The sequence below is a fragment of the Bombina bombina genome, chromosome 3, assembly GCF_027579735.1.
Source record: "Bombina bombina isolate aBomBom1 chromosome 3, aBomBom1.pri, whole genome shotgun sequence".
NCBI classification, from domain to species: domain Eukaryota; kingdom Metazoa; phylum Chordata; class Amphibia; order Anura; family Bombinatoridae; genus Bombina; species Bombina bombina.
The window spans coordinates 544,951,894-544,972,408 of NC_069501.1; the positions used below are offsets into that span (position 1 = coordinate 544,951,894).

The 20,515-nt window shown below is 41.7% G+C and overlaps 1 protein-coding gene across 1 annotated transcript in view; it reads right to left on the reverse strand.

The window, feature by feature from the left end:
- LOC128653629 (arf-GAP with SH3 domain, ANK repeat and PH domain-containing protein 3) overlaps positions 1–20,515 on the reverse strand; it is a 176,927-nt gene that overhangs the window by 75,396 nt on the left and 81,016 nt on the right. The window contains exon 13 of the mRNA XM_053707033.1: positions 3,849–3,897. Coding sequence (XP_053563008.1) covers positions 3,849–3,897 — 49 coding nt within the window. The remainder of the gene's footprint in view (positions 1–3,848; positions 3,898–20,515) is intronic.

Here is a 20,515-nt window from a genome sequence, read left to right on the forward strand (position 1 = left end):
GTTGTTACAATTGTCCAGTCTGGCCTGCTGAATGGCATCCCCCTGGACAGGTGTGGCCGATGAAGCCACCATAGAAGAGAATTTCTGGTCTCTTGATTCAGATTCAGAGTAGGGGACAAATCTGAGTAATCCCCATTCCACTGACTTAGCATGCATAATTGCAGAGGTCTGAGGTGTAGGCGTGCAAAAGGTACTATGTCCATTGCCGCTACCATTAAGCCGATCACCTCCATGCATTGAGCTACTGACGGGTGTTGAATGGAATGAAGGACACGGCATGCATTTTGAAGCTTTGTTAACCTGTCCTCTGTCAGGTAAATCTTCATTTCTACAGAATCTATAAGAGTCCCCAAGAATGGAACTCTTGTGAGAGGAAAAAGAGAACTCTTCTTTTCGTTCACTTTCCATCCATGCGACCTTAGAAATGCCAGAACTAACTCTGTATGAGACTTGGCAGTTTGAAAGCTTGAAGCTTGTATTAGAATGTCGTCTAGGTATGGAGCTACCGAAATCCCTCGCGGTCTTAGTACCGCCAGAAGGGCACCCAGAACCTTTGTGAAGATTCTTGGAGCCGTAGCCAATCCGAATGGAAGAGCTACAAACTGGTAGTGCCTGTCTAAGAAGGCAAACCTTAGATACCGGTGATGATCTTTGTGGATCGGTATGTGAAGGTAAGCATCCTTTAAATCCACTGTGGTCATGTACTGACCCTCTTGGATCATGGGTAAGATTGTCCGAATAGTTTCCATTTTGAACGATGGAACTCTTAGGAATTTGTTTAGAATCTTTAAATCTAAGATTGGCCTGAAAGTTCCCTCTTTTTTGGGAACCACAAACAGGTTTGAGTAGAACCCTTGTCCTTGTTCCGACCGCGGAACCGGATGGATCACTCCCATTATTAACAGATCTTGTACGCAGCGTAGAAACGCTTCTTTCTTTATCTGGTTTGTTGACAACCTTGACAGATGAAATCTCCCTCTTGGGGGAGATAATTTGAAGTCTAGAAGGTATCCCTGAGATATGATCTCTAGTGCCCAGGGATCCTGAACATCTCTTGCCCAGGCCTGGGCGAAGAGAGAGAGTCTGCCCCCCACTAGATCCGGTCCCGGATCGGGGGCTCTCGGTTCATGCTGTCTTTGGGGCAGCAGCAGGTTTCCTGGCCTGCTTGCTCTTGTTCCAGGACTGGTTAGGCTTCCAGCCTTGCCTGTAACGAGCAACAGCTCCTTCCTGTTTTGGTGCAGTGGAGGTTGATGCTGCTCCTGTTTTGAAGTTCCGAAAGGGACGAAAATTAGACTGTCTAGCCTTAGCTTTGGCTTTGTCTTGAGGTAGGGCGTGGCCCTTACCTCCTGTAATGTCAGCGATAATCTCTTTCAAACCGGGCCCAAATAAAGACTGCCCCTTGAAAGGTATATTAAGTAATTTGGACTTAGAAGTAACATCAGCTGACCAGGATTTTAGCCACAGCGCCCTACGTGCCTGTATGGCGAATCCTGAGTTCTTAGCCGTAAGTTTGGTTAAATGTACTACGGCCTCCGAAATGAAGGAATTAGCTAGTTTAAGGACTCTAAGCCTGTCCGTAATGTCGTCTAGCGTAGATGAACTAAGGTTCTCTTCAAGCGACTCAATCCAAAATGCTGCCGCAGCCGTAATCGGCGCGATACATGCAAGGGGTTGTAATATAAAACCTTGTTGAACAAACATTTTCTTAAGGTAACCCTCTAATTTTTTATCCATTGGATCTGAGAAAGCACAGCTATCCTCCACCGGGATAGTGGTACGCTTAGCTAAAGTAGAAACTGCTCCCTCCACCTTGGGGACCGTTTGCCATAAGTCCCGAGTGGTGGCGTCTATTGGAAACATCTTTCTAAATATTGGAGGGGGTGAGAACGGCACACCGGGTCTATCCCACTCCTTAGTAACAATTTCAGTTAGTCTCTTAGGTATAGGAAAAACGTCAGTACTCGCCGGTACCGCAAAGTATTTATCCAACCTACACAGTTTCTCTGGTATTGCAACGGTGTTACAATCGTTGAGAGCTGCTAAGACCTCCCCTAGTAATACACGGAGGTTCTCCAATTTAAATTTAAAATTTGAAATATCTGAGTCCAATCTGTTTGGATCAGAACCGTCACCCACAGAATGAAGCTCTCCGTCCTCATGCTCTGCGAGCTGTGACGCAGTATCAGACATGGCCCTAGCATTGTCAGCGCACTCTGTTCTCACCCCAGAGTGATCACGCTTGCCTCTTAGTTCTGGTAATTTAGACAAAACTTCAGTCATAACAGTAGCCATATCTTGTAATGTTATCTGTAATGGCCGCCCAGATGTACTAGGCGCCAAAATATCACGCACCTCCCGGGCGGGAGATGCAGGTACTGCCGCGTGAGGCGAGTTAGTCGGCATAACTCTCCCCTCGCTGTTTGGTGAAATTTGTTCACATTGTACAGATTGACTTTTATTTAAAGTAGCATCAATACAGTTAGTACATAAATTTCTATTGGGCTCCACCTTGGCATTGGAACAAATGACACAGATATCTTCCTCTGAGTCAGACATGTCTAACACACTAGCAAAAAACTTACAACTTGGTTATAATCTTTTTTAGCAAAAAACGTACTGTGCCTCAAAGAGGTACTAACGATTAAATGACAGTTGAAATAATAAACTGAAAAACAGTTATAGCATCAAACTTTAAAACAACAAAACTTTTAGCAAAGGTTTGTTCCCATTAGTAAAATAACAATAATTAAATTTGACATAAAAAATACAAAGCAACGTTTTTATTCACAGTCACTATAAGAATTCTCACAGCTCTGCTGAGAGAATTTACCTCCCTTCAAAGAAGTTTGAAGACCCCTGAGATCTATCAGAGATGAACCGGATCATGCAGGAAATATAAAAGTAACTGACTGGTATTTTTTGATGCGTAGCAAAGAGCGCCAAAAACGGCCCCTCCCTCTCCCACACAGCAGTGAGGAGAAACGAAACTGTCACAATTAAAGTAAAAAAAACTGCCAAGTGGAAAATAATGCCCAAATATTTATTCACACAGTACCTCAGCAATGTAAACGATTCTACATTCCAGCAAAAACGTTTAACATGATAAATAGTTATTAAAAAGGATTAGTGACCTTTAACAGAGTAGTTCCGGTGAAATACCATCCCCAGAATACTGAAGTGTATACATACATGTCATTTTAACGGTATGGCAGGATTTTCTCATCAATTCCATTCAGAAAATAAAAACTGCTACATACCTCAATGCAGATTCATCTGCCCGCTGTCCCCTGATCTGAAGCCTTTACCTCCCTCAGATGGCCGAGAACAGCAATATGATCTTAACTACTCCGGTTAAAATCATAGTAAAAAACTCTGACAGATTCTTCCTCAAACTCTGCCAGAGAAGTAATAACACGCTCCGGTGCTATTTTAAAATAACAAACTTTTGATTGAAGTCATAAAAACTAAGTATAATCACCATAGTCCTCTCACACATCCTATCTAGTCGTTGGGTGCAAGAGAATGACTGGGACTGACGTAGAGGGGAGGAGCTATATGCAGCTCTGCTGGGTGAATCCTCTTGCATTTCCTGTTGGGGAGGAGTTATATCCCAGAAGTAATGATGACCCGTGGACTGATCACACATAACAGAAGAAAAAGACATTTGAGAAATGAGGAAAAATGAAAAAGCACCAGAGTGAAAAGGTACAGTTTTAGAACTATTTATAACTCGTTTAAATTGTGCATAATCATTTAATGTTCGTTTATTGGAAATCAAAGCAATTTAGCCCATGATTTTGCTCTTGCATAAGAAGAGGACAAAGATATAATCTTCCACAAATACTTACATTTGTGCCTCAAATTCATCTTCAGCCTGAAGGTGGTAAGTTCTGTTATCTGTAAATAGACACGAACAGTGTCAAGACAATTAATATTGTATTTTTGCATTATCATCATGTCCTTTTAAATACTCCAAGTGGTTAAACCCATAGCTAAAAGGGACAGCAAACACCTTGAGATTATATAAAATGTTTAATAATGCAAATACATTTTCATTATTTATTTTCCACCGTTTCCTGTAATTTTAAATTGTAGATTTTTTTTATTTTTTTATTTTTAATTCTGAGAACTTGAAATTCACCCTGCTGTCTTCTCAAGGCTAACCCTGCTACACAGCTTTCCCTAATTGGCTTTAACAGCGTAAAGTACATTGTTTCGCAGTTATAATATGGTTAGCTTTGTTGCCCGCAGACTCAAGCAGAGTTGGCTCCTCCAAATAAGGCTAGTGGAGGGTGGAGTTTAGTAGTTGAACAACCATTGCAACAAACAAGTTAATTTGCTTTTAAAAAAACATTTAGGGCAGAGAGGAGATATGTTTGCAAATTGTATTTTTATACGTTATACATTAGACTTAAAGGGACAGGAAACCCCACAATTTTCTTTCATGATATGGATGGAAGATAATATTTTAGACAACTTTCCTATTTACTTCTATAATAAATTGCCTCATTCTCTTGTTATCCTTTGCTGAAGGAACAGCATTGCACTACTGGCAGCTAGCTGAACACATCTAGTGTTTCTATGAGTAAGCGCCTGCGGGTGTGAAACGCGTAAGAACAGCTGCGGGCGTGAAACGCGCAAGAACAGCTGAGTCCCTCCACTTGTGTTTTTGTAACCGTCTTATTTTGCCTTGTTTTAATGGATTAAATAAACTTTTTTCTTACTGTTGCCAGTAGCCGGCATATTTTTTCTCTTTGCACCTTTGCGGATGTCCACCGCTATTACCTTGCTGGCTCCACTCCTCCCCTGTACTTTTGGCGTGTCTCTGGATTTCTCACCCGCACGTAAGAACACTGTAGCGGCACTTCCGTTTTTCTTCTAACACATCTAGTTAGCCAATCACAAGAGGCAAATATGTATAGCAGCTAGCTCCCACTAGTGTAGTATATGTGTGTATTCTTTTTCAACAAGGGATACCAAGAGAACGAAGCACATTTAAAAGTGTCTTAAAATAACTTGCTCTGATTTATGCAAGTTTAATTTTGACTTTTGTATCCCTTTAAGTCTTAATTTTCTTCATTTTTTTTTTCATTCATTGATATATAAAACTGACAGATCCATTGCAACAGGTTTAAATAGGTAGGTGATCTGTGCATCATGAATCTGCCAAAGCTAGTTTACTCTGTTAGGTGGTCTGCAAATAATCCCTCTTGATGTACAATTCCTCTCAACTGGTTACCATTTTAACCCTTGTAATTGCCTGTTCTAGAACTTATTTTCTAATTATAAAAAGAATTACATTAAAATGAAGTTAATTTGTTTACAAAATGTTTAGACTTGGCTGATGTGTTATTCTACAGCAAGACAACATTTTTATCTTGTAATTACAAGGAGCTTACTGTCCCATTAAGTCCTGCTCTGGAGCCACCACATATTGTAGCTCCCAGACAGGAAACAGCCAATAATTGGTGGCTATATGCGTATGCCACTACTAATTGGCTTAGTGACCATGTGCTGGACAATATCACACAATGTTGTTGTTGCTTCTCATTCCTTTCATTTTTAAATTATTATTATTAATAAAAAAAACAAAGTTTATGCTTACCTGATACATTTCTTTCTTTCTGGGCATGGAGAGTCCACAATTTCATTCCAATTACTAGTGGGAATTCAACGCCTGGCCAGCAGGAGGCAAAGAGCACCCCAGCAGCACTTCCCTTACCCATTATCCCCGGCCGAAGAAAAATGGAAAAAAGAAGATAACACAAGGGTATAGAGGTGTCTGAGGTTTATACCAAAAAAATTGCCGTCTTAAATGTAATAAGGGCGGGTCGTGGACTCTCCATGCCTGGAAAGAAAGAAATTTATTAGGTAAGCATACATTTTGTTTTCTTTCCTATGGCATGGAGAGGCCACGATTTCATTGAAATTAGTAGTGGGAACCAATACCCAAGCTAGAGAACAAAGAATGAAAGGGAGGGAGAATAAGACAGGCGGACCTAAACTGAAGGCACCACCGCTTGAAGAACTTTTCTGCCAAAAGAAGCCTCAGCCGAGGCAAAAGTTGCAAATTTGTAGAATTTGAAAAAGTATGCAAAAAAGGACCAAGTGGCGGCCTTGCAGATTTGCTCCACAAATGCTTCATTTTGAAAGCACAGGAAGAAGAGAAAGCCCTAGTTGAATGAGCTGTAATTCTCTCCGGAAGCTGTTGTCTAGCCGTCTCATATGCTAATTGGATAACACTTCTCAACCAGAGAGAAAGAGCAGTAGAAGTGGCATTTTGACCCTAACGCATACCTGCGAAAACAAGGTAGTAGACTGCTGAAAATCTGTAGTTGCTTGTAGATAAAATTTTAGAGCACGCACAACATCCAGGGTACGTAACAGACGTTCCTTCTGAGAAGAAGGATTCGGACAAAAAGAAGGAAAAACCATTTCTTGATGTTACGATCCGATACCACTTTGGGAAGAAATCACAATTTAGTACGAAGGACCTCCTTATCCACATGAAAAATAAGGTAAGGGGAATCACACTGCAGAGCCGAAAGCTCGGAAACTCTGCGAGCAGACAAAATAGCAAGTAGAAACAAAAAACTTTCCACAATAACAACTTAATATCAACCAAAAAGCATAGGCTCAAACGGAGCCTGCTGCAAAAGTTTAAGAACAAGGTTAAGGCTCCAGAGAGGAGAAACCGGTTTAAACACAGGCCTGAATCTGACCAAGGCCTGAACAAAAGATTGAACATCTGGCAGATCCGCCAAACGTTTATGCAAAAAGATAATCAGTGCAGAAATCTGACCCTTTAGAGTAATGACTGACAAACCCTTCTCCATTCCAGGCCCTACTGAAGAAAAGACAGAATGCGAGGAAGGTTTCCCTCTTTCTTAGGAACCACAAAGAGGTTGGAATAGCCGACTCCAAGAGAAACCCTTTGATTCGCACCAATACAGGTTTTTACACCATACCTTATGGCTAATTTTATGAGTTACAGCTTTACGAGCCTGAAGCATAGTATCAATGACTTTCTCAGTAAAACCAAGCCTAGCCAAGACTAGGCGTTTAATCTCCTAGCAGTCAGCTCCAGAGAATCTAGAGTTGGATTGAGGAAAGGACCCTGAAGTAGAAGAGCTTTCCTCAGAAGCAACCTGGAATGGGCAAGATACAACATCTTCACCAGATCCGCGAACCAGATCCTGCGAGGTCAGACAGGAGCTATTAGAATCACAGACGCCATCTCCTACTTGATGCGAGCAATGACTCAGGATGGGGGGACAGTTTCGCCAGACTGAAGTTCCAAGGCACCGCCAGAGCGTCTATCAGAGTGGCTTGCGGATTTCTTGATCTTGAACCGTACTTTGGAAGCTTAGAGTTTAGACGTGACGCAATCAGATCCAACTCCGGAACCCCCCACCTGAGAGTTATCATTGTGAAAAACCTCTGGGTGGAGAGCCCACTCCCCTGGATGAAAGGTCTGCCTGCTCAGAAAATCTGCTTGCCAGTTGTCCACCCCTGCGATGTGGATGGCAGAGAGGAAGTAATCGGGAGACTCCGCCCACTGGAGAATGCGAGTCACCGCCTTCATTGCTAAGAAACTCAGAGTTCCTCCTTGGTGATTGATGTATGCCACGAGGAGATATTGTCTGATTGAAATCTGATAAATCGAACTGAAGCTAGTTGAGGCATGCTTTTTAAGGCATTGTAAAATGCTCTTAACTTCAGGATGTTTATGGGAAGAAAAGTCTCCTCTCAAGTCCAAAAACCGTGAGCATTCAAAGAACCCCAAACTGCTCCCCAGCCTGACAGGCTGGCATCCGTGGTCACAATCACCCAGGAAGGTCTCAAGAAGCATGCACCCTGAGACAGATGGTCCTGCGAAATCCACCAAGATAGAGAGTCTCTTGTTAGGGGATCCAGAGCTATCCTCTGAGTAAAGTCAGAGAGGTCTCCATTCCATTGTCTGATCATGCATCACATTCTCAGATGGAAACGAGCAAAAGGGATAATGTCCATGGAAACAACGATTATCATACACCAAGTAAATGATGGACGGATATAGGACTGAAGTGAAAAGGCAAAAATTTAGAAGTTAGGATTTTCTGACATCCATCAGAAAAATCTTCACGGACAGAGAATCTATAATCATTCTCAAGAAACACACCCTGGTGTGAGGCACCAGGGAACTCATCTCCAGATCCACTATCCACCTGTGAGAACGAGAATAGACAAAAGCATCTCTGTATGAGATCTTTCTAACTGAAAAGATAGCACCTGAATCAAGATGTCGTTCAGGAATGGAGCTACCGCTATTCTCTTAGATCTGACCACCACCATAGCAAGTCCAAGGGAAAATGACAACTAACTAGAAGTGTCAATCCAGAAAAACAAACCGCAGGAATTGGAGATGTTCCCTGAGAGGGAACATGAAAATATGTGTCCTTCAGGTCTATGGTAGATATGAACTGACCCTTCAAACCAAGGGTAGAATGAAACATATAGTCTCCCTCATGAAGGACGGAACTCATACTTGTACTTAGTCTACTTTTTTAGGCAGACTCCCTATATACATCATAGCATTTCTGCATATTAGCTCTTAAAAAGGAAAAGTCCCTAAGGAAACATAGGATATAAAAAATATTTGTATATCACACATAGAAAAGATACTGCCAGACCAAGACCCTATAAAAGGAAAAGTTCCATAAGGCAACATAGACAGCCAAAAAGAATTCTATATAAAAACATAGACATAGAAATAAATGTAATATGCAAGTAAAAGCATTAAATACGATTCATGAAAGCAAATATGTCACAGATACAGCAATTATAAACTTAAAATTAGGTAAATTATGATACATGAAAACATATATCTTTACAACAATCCCTTCAATATGAAGGATATTATACCTGGAAGTCCTATACCAGACAGGCTAACAAATTAAGTATTAATATATGTACTATGAAATAATATAAGTGCATAGAGGGTACATAGACAGAAAAGATTCTACCTGTCACCCACAGCGCATTATCTCCTAAATGGAGAGGTATAATGCAGAATGAATACACTTAAAAAATTTAAATGTGATGATCATTTACCAAGTTGCCACCAGATGGCAGTAATACCATAAGGGCTCAGGAAAACCTGATAAAAAAGCTAAATATTGAAAAACCCTCATGCAGCTTTACAATATTTTAATACTTAAATTCCCTTTATTCCAAAAGAGAGAAAAATGTAAATTCAAGGGTCATTTATGTCCTCATTTATATTTGGAATCCTATATAAAATCATCTACATAAGGAGTTTCAGATAAAAAGGAAATTGTATTAAAAAAATCTAAGCGATCTCTTCTCCCTGCACACTAGAGTGACCTAACAGTGTCCACATCACATTGCAGAGAAAAACAAACATTTTCCCCAAATCTATAACACAGAAGGGAAAAAACAGGAAAATCTCAACATCACATTGTAGTGAAATTAACTACGAAGTTAAAACATATCCCTTGCAAAAGAACATATTGGTGCTATAGAAACCGCCCACAATGGCGGATCTGTAAAAAACATAATTTATGCTTACCTGATAAATTTATTTCTCTTGTGGTGTATCCAGTCCACAGATCATCCATTACTTGTGGGATATTCTCCTTCCCAACAGGAAGTTGCAAGAGGATCACCCACAGCAGAGCTGCTATATAGCTCCTCCCCTAACTGCCATATCCAGTCATTCGACCGAAACAAGCCGAGAAAGGAGAAACCATAGGGTGCAGTGGTGACTGTAGTTTAAATTAAAATTTAGACCAATCACCAAGGAGGAACTAAATTTATCAGGTAAGCATAGATTATGTTTTCTCTTGTAAGGTGTATCCAGTCCACGGATCATCCATTACTTGTGGGATACCAATACCAAAGCTAAAGTACACGGATGAAGGGAGGGACAAGGCAGGCTTAAATGGAAGGAACCACTGCCTGTAGAACCTTTCTCCCAAAAATAGCCTCCGAAGAAGCAAAAGTATCAAATTTGTAAAATTTTGAAAAGGTATGAAGCGAAGACCAAGTCGCCGCCTTGCAAATCTGTTCAACAGAAACCTCATTTTTAAAGGCCCAGGTGGAAGCCACAGCTCTAGTAGAATGAGCTGTAATCCTTTCAGGGGGCTGCTGTCCAGCAGTCTCATAGGCTAAGCGTATTACGCTCCGAAGCCAAAAAGAAAGAGAGGTTGCCGAAGCTTTTTGACCTCTCCTCTGTCCAGAGTAAACAGCAAACAGAGTAGATGTTTGGCGAAAATCTTTAGTAGCTTGTAAGTAAAACTTTAAAGCACGGACCACGTCCAGATTATGTAAAAGGCGTTCCTTCTTTGAAGAAGGATTAGGACACAATGATGGAACAACAATCTCATGATTGATATTCTTGTTAGAAACTACCTTAGGTAAAAACCCAGGTTTTGTACGCAGAACTACTTTATCTGAATGGAAAATCAGATAAGGAGAATCACATTGTAAGGCAGATAACTCAGAGACTCTCCGAGCCGAGGAAATAGCCATCAAAAACAGAACTTTCCAAGATAAAAGTTTGATATCAATGGAATGAAGGGGTTCAAACGGAACCCCTTGAAGAACTTTAAGAACCAAGTTTAAGCTCCATGGTGGAGCAACAGGTTTAAACACAGGCTTAATTCTAACCAAAGCCTGACAAAAAGCTTGAACGTCTGGAACTTCTGCCAGACGCTTGTGCAAAAGAATAGACAGAGCAGAAATCTGTCCCTTTAAAGAACTAGCTGATAATCCTTTTTCCAAACCCTCTTGGAGAAAGGACAATATCCTAAGAATACTAACCTTACTCCATGAGTAATTCTTGGATTCACACCAATAAAGGTATTTACGCCATATCTTATGGTAGATTTTCCTGGTGACAGGCTTTCGTGCCTGTATAAGGGTATCAATGACTGACTCGGAGAAGCCACGCTTTGATAAAATCAAGCGTTCAATCTCCATGCAGTCAGTCTCAGAGAAATTAGATTTGGATGATTGAAAGGACCTTGTAGTAGAAGGTCTTGTCTCAGAGGCAGGGTCCATGGTGGAAAGGATGACATGTCCACTAGGTCTGCATACCAGGTCCTGCGTGGCCACGCAGGCGCTATCAAGATCACCGATGCTCTCTCCTGTTTGATTTTGGCAATCAGTCGAGGGAGCAGAGGAAACGGTGGAAACACATAAGCCAGGTTGAAGAACCAAGGCGCTGCTAGAGCATCTATCAGTGCCGCTTCTGGGTCCCTGGACTTGGATCCGTAACAAGGAAGCTTGGCGTTCTGGCAAGACGCCATGAGATCCAGTTCTGGTTTGCCCCAACGATGAACCAATTGAGCAAACACCTCCGGATGGAGTTCCCACTCCCCCAGATGAAAAGTCTAACGACTTAGAAAATCCGCCTCCCAGTTCTCTACACCTGGGATATGGATTGCTGATAGGTGGCAAGAGTGAGTCTCTGCCCAGCGAATTATCTTGGAGACTTCTAACATCGCTAGGGAACTCCTGGTTCCCCCTTGAGGGTTGATGTAAGCCACAGTCGTGATGTTGTCCGACTGAAATCTGATGAACCTCAGGGTTGCTAACTGAGGCCAAGCTAGAAGAGCATTGAATATTGCTCTTAACTCCAGAATATTTATTGGGAGGAGTTTCTCCTCCTGAGTCCACGATCCCTGAGCCTTCAGGGAATTCCAGACTGCACCCCAACCTAGAAGGCTGGCATCTGTTGTTACAATTGTCCAATCTGGCCTGCGAAAGGTCATACCTTTGGACAGATGGACCCGAGATAGCCACCAGAGAAGAGAATCTCTGGTCTCTTGATTCAGATTTAGCAGAGGGGACAAATCTGTGTAATCCCCATTCCACTGACTGAGCATGCATAGTTGCAGTGGTCTGAGATGTAGTCGCGCAAATGGCACTATGTCCATCGCCGCTACCATCAAGCCGATTACTTCCATACACTGAGCCACCGAAGGGCGCGGAATAGAATGAAGAACACGGCAAGATTTTAGAAGCTTTGATAACCTGGATTCTGTCAGGTAAATCTTCATTTTTACAGAATCTATCAGAGTCCCTAGGAAGGAGACTCTTGTGAGTCCGTATGTGACTTGGCAATCTGAAAGCTTGACGCCTGTATCAGGATGTCGTCCAGATAAGGGGCCACTGATATACCTCGCGGTCTTAGGACCGCCAGAAGCGATCCCAGAACCTTTGTAAAGATTCTTGGAGCTGTAGCTAACCCGAAGGGAAGAGCCACAAATTAGTAATGCCTGTCCAGAAAGGCAAACCTTAGGAACCGATGATGATCTTTGTGAATCGGTATGTGAAGGTAAGCATCCTTCAAATACACTGTGGTCATGTACTGACCCTCCTGGATCATAGGTAGGATGGTCCGAATAGTTTACATTTTGAACGATGGAACTCTGAGGAATTTGTTTAAGATCTTTAGATCCAAAATGGGTCTGAAAGCTTCCCTCTTTTTTGGGAACCACAAACAGATTTGAATAAAAACCCTGTCTCTGTTCCGACTGTGGAACTGGACAGATCACTCCCATAACTAGGAGGTCTTGCACACAGCAGCGTAAGAATGCCTCTTTCTTTATCTGGTTTACAGATAATCTCGAAAGGTGAAATCTCCCTTGAGGAGGGGAAGCTTTGAAGTCCAGAAGATATCCCTGAGATATGATCTCCAACGCCCAGGGATCCTGAACATCTCTTGCCCACGCCTGGGCGAAGAGAGAAAGTCTGCCCCCTACTAGATCCGTTGCCGGATAGGGGGCCGTTCCTTCATGCTGTCTTAGAGGCAGCAGCAGGCTTTCTGGCCTGCTTGCCTTTGTTCCAGGACTGGTTAGGTTTCCAGCCCGGCTTGGATTGAGCAAAAGTTCCATCTTGTCTTGTAGCAGAGGAAGTTGATGCTGCACCTGCCTTGAAGTTTCGAAAGGCACGAAAATTAGACTGTTTGGCCTTTGATTTGGCCCTGTCTTGAGGAAGGGTATGACCCTTACCTCCAGTAATGTCAGCAATAATTTCTTTCAAACCAGGCCTGAATAGGGTCTGCCCCTTGAAGGGAATATTAAGTAATTTAGACTTTGAAGTCACGTCAGCTGACCAAGATTTAAGCCATAGCGCCCTACGCGCCTGGTTGGCGAATCCAGAATTCTTAGCCGTTAGTTTAGTCAAATGAACAATGGCGTCAGAAACAAAAGAATTACCTAGCTTAAGTGTTCTAAGCTTGTCAAGTATTTCAGTCAATGGAGTAGCTGTCTGAAAGGCCTCTTCCAGAGACTCAAACAACGCTGCAGCAGCAGTGACAGGCGCAATGCATGCAAGGGGCTGCAGGATAAAACCTTGTTGAATAAACATTTTCTTAAGGTAACCTTCTAATTTTTTATCCATTGGATCTGAAAAAGCACAAACAATGGGGCAGTTTGAGCTGAAAAAAAACCTAACACCTGCAAAAAAGCAGCGTTCAGCTCCTAACGCAGCCCCATTGTTTCCTATGGGGAAACACTTCCTAAGTCTACACCTAACACCCTAACATGAACCCTGAGTCTAAACACCCCTAACCTTACACTTTTTAACCACTAATCTGCCGCCCCCACTATCGCTGACCCCTGCATTTTATTATTAACCCCTAACCTGCCACTCCATACACCGCCGCAACCTACATTATCCCCCTAATCTGCTGCCCCTAACATCGCCGACCCCTATATTTGTTACCCCCTAATCTGCCCCCCCCCAACGTCGCTGCTACCTTACCTACACTTCTTAACCCCTAATCTGCCGACCGGACCTCGCCGCCACTATAATAAATGTATTAACCCCTAAACCACCTCACTCCCGCCTCAAAAACCCTATAATAAATAGTATTAACCCCTAATCTGCCCTCCCTAACGTCGCCGACACCTAACTTCAAGTATTAACCCATAATCTGCCGACCGGACCTCGCCGCTACTATAATAAATGTATTAACCCCTAAAGCTAAGTCTAACCCTAACACTAACACCCCCCTAAGTTAAATATAATTTTTATCTAACGAAATAAATTAACTCTTGTTAAATAAATTAATCCTATTTAAAGCTAAATACTTATCTGTAAAATAAACCCTAATATAGCTACAATATAACGAATAATTATATTGTAGCTATTTTAGGATTTATATTTATTTTACAGGCAACTTTGTAATTATTTTAACTAGGTACAATAGCTATGGTTATTAACTATTTAATAGCTACCTAGTTAAAATAATTACAAAATTACCTGTAACATAAATCCTAACCTAAGTTACAATTAAACCTAACACTAAACTATCAATAAATTAATTAACTAAACTATCTACTATTATCTACAATTAAATCAAGTCAACTAAACTAAATTACAAAAAAAAAACCCACTATATTACAAAAAATAAAAAAAGATTACAAGAATTTTAAACTAATTACACCTACTCTAAGCCCCCTAAAAAAATAACAAAGCCCCCCAAAATAAAAAAATGCCCTACCCTATTCTAAAATAAAAAGTTAACAGCTCTTTTACCTTACCAGCCCTTAAAAGGGCCTTTTGCGGGGCATGCCCCAAAGAAAACAGCTCTTTTGCATTTAAATAAACATACAATACCACCCCCCTAACATTACATCCCACCACCCACATACCCCTAATCTAACCCAAACACCCCTTAAAAAAACCTAACACTAAGCCACTGTAAATTGGTTTTTATATTAATGTATTTTTAAAGACTTGTTATACCAGGTGCAGAGTATAAAATGTATGCATTTTCAGGTTTATTTGTCTATATGAAGTAGCTGGTTTTGTGCTTTTAGACCACAGCCTATTACAATGGGTTAAGTTTCCAGTAATATCAGATCTCATTATGCTATCACTTTGTGTACACACACTTGCTTCCTTATCTTATATTTTTCTGGAAAACCAAAGCTCAATACTTAGAGAGAGCAATGGAAAATAAACATTCTATTTCTTGACTATGCTGCACCCCACAAGGAGTGTATCATTTCTTCGGCTGGCTGTGTTTACTTAAGCTATTAAATAGTGAGACTCCAGTATACAAACTTTCAAAATAGGTGGGGATACCACAGGCTAAATCAGCTATTTCAAAGGCCAAAATATGGGTAAAAGAGCTACTTGTAAACAATTTAATGCACTCTAGCAGGTTAAATGGATCATTGGAAACAATTTAAAGGGGAGAACATTTCTGGGTGAACTGTCCCTTTAATGATCAAGAACATTTAACTTCTTAAAGAGATTGATTCCCAATTTTCATGAAAAGCTTTAAATATTATAACTAAACTATACGAAGAGCAAATCATCAGAAGTCTAGTGACTTGATTTTTTTATGCAATGCAGACACAGCTCCATCTTCTCTTTGTTTCCTAATTTCCAGCCAATCAGCAACTGTAATGTGTATTCAGTGTTTTGCTGGAAAGGATGTTAAAAGGCACATCTCAGTGGCTTGTTCTGAGAAAGTCGACAGCACGCCGGGGAGGCCAGTCAACAGTACGCCGGTGATGAGAGTCAACAGTACGCCGGTGATGAGAGTCAACAGTACGCTGGGGATGCAAGTCAACAGTATGCCGGTGATGAGAGTCAACAGTATGCCGGTGATGAGAGTCAACAGTACGCCGGTGATGAGAGTCAACAGTACGCCGGTGATGAGAGTCAACAGTACGCCGGTGATGAGTCAACAGTACGCCGATGATGAGAGTCAACAGTACACCGGGGATGCGAGTCAACAGTACGCCGGTGATGAGAGTCAACAGTACGCCGGTGATGAGTCAACAGTACGCCGATGATGAGAGTCAACAGTACACCGGGGATGCGAGTCAACAGTACGCCGGTGATGAGAGTCAACAGTACGCCGGTGATGAGAGTCAACAGTACGCAGGGGATGCGAGTCAACAGTACGCTGGGGATGCAAGTCAACAGTACGCTGGGGATGCAAGTCAACAGTACGCTGGGGATGTGCATGTGATCTAGGCAAAAAAGAAACTTAAAAAGGGACAGTCAAGTCCAAAACAAACTTTCATGATTCAAATTGGGCATGTCATTTTAAACAACTGTCCGATTTACTTTTATCACCAATTTTGCTTTGTTCTCTTGGTATTCTTAGTTGAAAGCTAAACCTAGGAGGTTCATATGCTAATTTCTTAGACCTTGAAGGCCGTCTCTAATCTAAATGCATTTTCACAGTTTTTCACCACTAGAGGGTGTTAGTTCATGTGTTTCATCTAGATAACATTGAGCGAATGTATGTGAATTTACCGTGGAATGAGCACTGATTGGCTAAAATGCAAGTCTGTCAAAAGAACTGAAATAAGGGGACAGTCTGCAGAGGCTTAGATACAACGTAATTACAAAGGTAAAACGTGTATTATTATAACTGTGTTGGTTATGCAAAACTGGGGAATGGCTAATTAAGGGATTATCTATCTTTTTAAGAAACAAAAATTCTGGTGTTGACTGTCCCTTTAAACATTCAAGTTTACCCACAATGGTATGTAGTTGTACACAACCCTGCTCCGGTTACGCTAATCTGCACCCAAACAATATTTGCATGCCCTGATTCATATCCCAACTTGCCACTATTTAACCCAAAGGTCTCCCTAACTCAGCCCTCCAGCCTCCTGGTCACAGATACTATCCAGAAGGTCAGGTTTTGAATGTCACCAGCTAACTGAAAAAAACTGTATACAAAATTATATTATATTAGGTAGTCATCCCCCATAACAAATTATTTACTATTGTTCACTTTAGACACATCTTTTTGCTTACATGAAGATCTGTGAAAGTACTTGGAAAAATGTACTTTACAAGCCTCCGATGCCCCTCTTTCTATGTTTGTCCAACTAGGATTTTGCTTTTATATCCTTTTCTAATTTAAAGGGATATGAAACAGTGCTCCTTTAGAAAACAAAATGTTAAATCAAAGTAAACACAAAAAGAAACAGGCTGTGTTAAAACAGCAAACAACTTATTTTCTTGCAAAATGAGCACGTAGAAATTCTTAGTGTAGCCCGTGCCTGCAGCTAGTTATATTGTCACATGATTTTTACAGCAAAAATCCTCTACTGAACATGGGTAATAAACTGACTACAGCTAGAGCAGATGTCTCCTAGCACCACTTCAAATGAAAAGATGCACCTTTGCCTTCCTGTAGAGACCACAGTCCCCTTGTAGGGCTGTGAGAGGAAGTAATGGACCCTTCACAAATGAAGTTGAAAACAATAAATAAAGAGTAAAATCCTTTAAAATGATGATTAATACATATTATAAATGATTTACATGAAATGTTACCCACTGCTTAGTGTTTATATTTATTACAACAACAGACTATTTTACATCCCTTTAAGCTTTCTTGCTAATTCTAATGATAATTCTTGTTATGGATTGGAATTGCTTACAAAACTAAGCAATGTTTTACACAAGTTGCCATACACCGTTTCCGCAAATTAAGTTTAATGGATTTGGTATGACATTCACCAGAATCTAACTTATTAAAACAGATTAACATCTTATTTGCTGCAACAGTTTTTCAATGGTCAAGTTCTACTCAATGCTTTATTTAGAGGTGCCTAAGCCTTGAGATGACATGCCTTGCCACTGTCATTGTGTTAACAAAATCTCCATTGTTTGGCTTTAGCAGACACAATAAGATAACACACTGCTAGTTAGGGAGAGATAAGTGGCAATGTTAGGCTTGGGAATCATGCCAAGTGCTCTGTGTATTAGCAACACATGTAGACTTCATTTTTAGCCCCCTTAGCTGCCAGTAAAAAAAAAAAAAATCTGCAAATAGCACACACTGAGCAATCAATAAAGAGCCATTATATTAAAAAAATTACATGCTCTAATTCATTAGAGCTTATAATTTTAACCCATTAAGTCTATTGGACGTAGCTACTAAGTCTCAGGGTACATTGCCCAGCGCACCCTGTTGATGTAATAACAACCTTCTGCCTCATGCCGCTGCCAGAGGATTGATCAAGCAGCGGTCATCAGACCACTGCTTTCCTGCCCTGTTCTCCCCCTCTTAGGTGGAAAAGTTCAACACAGCATATTTTTACAGCTGTGCGGAGCTGCTACTGCACTGAGCAGAATTTTTTTTACATGACCTGGTAAAAATTTTTTACATGACCTGGTGACATATATACACACACACACATATATATCTCAAGTGCTCTTGGTTTGCTCGGGCTTAGAGGAGGCCTGTTGACGTTGGGACTTCTCAGAACGTAAAGGAACCAAAGTTAGATCCTTGTCCCTTAGATTTGTTCTTTTTATCCTGCGGTAGAAAGGCACCCTTGCCCCCAGCAACCGTGGAGATAATGGAGTCCAGGCCTGGACCAAGTAAAATGTTTCCCTGCGGAAGTTATGTCCGCAGACCAGGACTTCAGCCAGCGCGCCCGATGCGTCTGCACTGAGAAACCAGAGATCTTAGCATTCAGGCGAATAATCTGCATGCTTGCATCACTTATAAAAGAATTAGCAATTCTCAAAGCCTTAATTCTTTCCTTGATAACGTCGAGGGGACCCTCCACCTCAATCAATTCCGCTGAGTTGCACCAGTAAGGCGCAGTTCCAGCAACCGAGGCAATGGCCGCTGCCAGTTGAAATAAATATCCTGCTTGCTGAAACATTTTCCTGAGAAAAGTTTCCATTTTCTTATCCATCGGCTCTCTAAAAGACGAGCTATCCTCAAGAGGGATAGTAGTACGCTTAGCTAACGTGGAGATAGCACCATCCACCTTAGCGACTGAACCCCACAACTCTAGTTGAGAGTCCGGGAACAATTTTTTAAAGGCAGGCGAAGGGTAAAAGGAAGATCCAATTCTATCCCACTCGTTCTTAATAATGTTCGCCATTTTTACAAGTACAGGAAAAGTTAGCGGTGCTACCCTGTCCTCGTACACTCTGTCTAATTTAGGGATCAAAGGTTCATCAGGTAACTTGGCCTCTGGAACCTCTAATGTAGACAAAACCTCCTTTAGAAGAAAACGTAAGTGTTCAATTTTAAATCTAAAGGCTGGCTCCTCCGCAGCCGGAGGCCTAGAGGTAGCAGACTCCGATCCAGAAATTTCACCCTCTGAAAACCCTGAGTGTGACCCATCCTGGGATACCTGAAAGGCAGACAAATCAAGTAAATCACTAGATGTCCCCTGGACCGGAGAGCTATGTTTAACTGTGCGCTTTGCAGGGCGAGGTAAAGCACTAAGGGCCTCAAACACCGCCTTCTTTAACTGCACGGTAAAGTCTGATGGTAAAAGGCTCCCTCCAGATGGAGGATCAGGCGTGCTACGGGAACCTGCATGAGACAATGGAGATGCTTGATGGGTACTCACCTCACGGGAAGGCGAGTCCTCAGAGGTGGACGGCTCAGTTGTACTAAAGGGGTTAACCTTCTTAGACACAATAACCTTGTTGATGAATATGGAACATAGTTGAGAGGGCGGGCACACCAAGGCCTCCTCACAATATAGACCGGTATTACTATTAGGAATAGAGGAAGTACCCTCAAGCATATCATGATCCTCCATAGCTTGCACTAACAGCAGAAGGATACAAATAAATGAACTTTTTATGTTTCTCAAAAACGGCACCTATATACCCCCAATGGCTGGGGCACTCACCACCTCCTAGACCCAGACACCCAGAGAAGAAGCGACATCTCTGACAGCTAGCTCGGTCAGGAAAGAGAAAACGAAAGTGTGACCACACCTGGTCACGTAGTGCACAATGCAGGACTGCCTCTGCTGTGAGAAAAAGCGCGCCAATGCTATCAAGCTGCAGAGTGTTCAAAGTGAAAGTAAAACACCTATATGTTCCGTTACCGCATAACAACAGTCTATGAGCCCAAAAAATAAATCTCACATAAGCAGCATAAATCAAAGAAACACATTTGATCAATCCCCACTGTTCAATAACCTCCCTCAGGAGATATTAACCCATGATTCTATAAAGCTAAAAGGAGTCACACTGTGACCCTGTCTTCAGCAATTTCAACATAAGTAAAAATTGAAACAATCTTACCAGAATCCATGCTGTGGAACAGAAACACAGCCCCTCAAGTCAGTCTTGTAGCATCGCTCCTGACATGGACTTGTGTGAAGAAAGCAGACAGTGAAACTCGTCAACACTGGTTGCTTAGGGAGCTGTCAGCAGGCAGTCTGGATGGGTTCACAGAAAGACTCTCCCTGCGTCTCCAGACTCTAACTTTCGTCAATGCTCTCACTGAGAGGCTGACAAGGTGACTTAAAACTCCAGTTCCATAATGAAAGGCATTTATCCCTCCTGAGGAACAACTCCGAAATCTTCTGACACTTCTCTGCCATTCTCCTGTGACGAAAGGCAAAGAATGACTGGGGGATAGGGGAAGTGGAAGAGGTATGTAAAGAGAATGTAAAATTTGATGATAAAGTGCCCGGTTTTTAAAAATACCTTTTAATCTTGACAGCCGCTCCAGCTTCCCCCAGTCGTCGTAAGCCTCTTC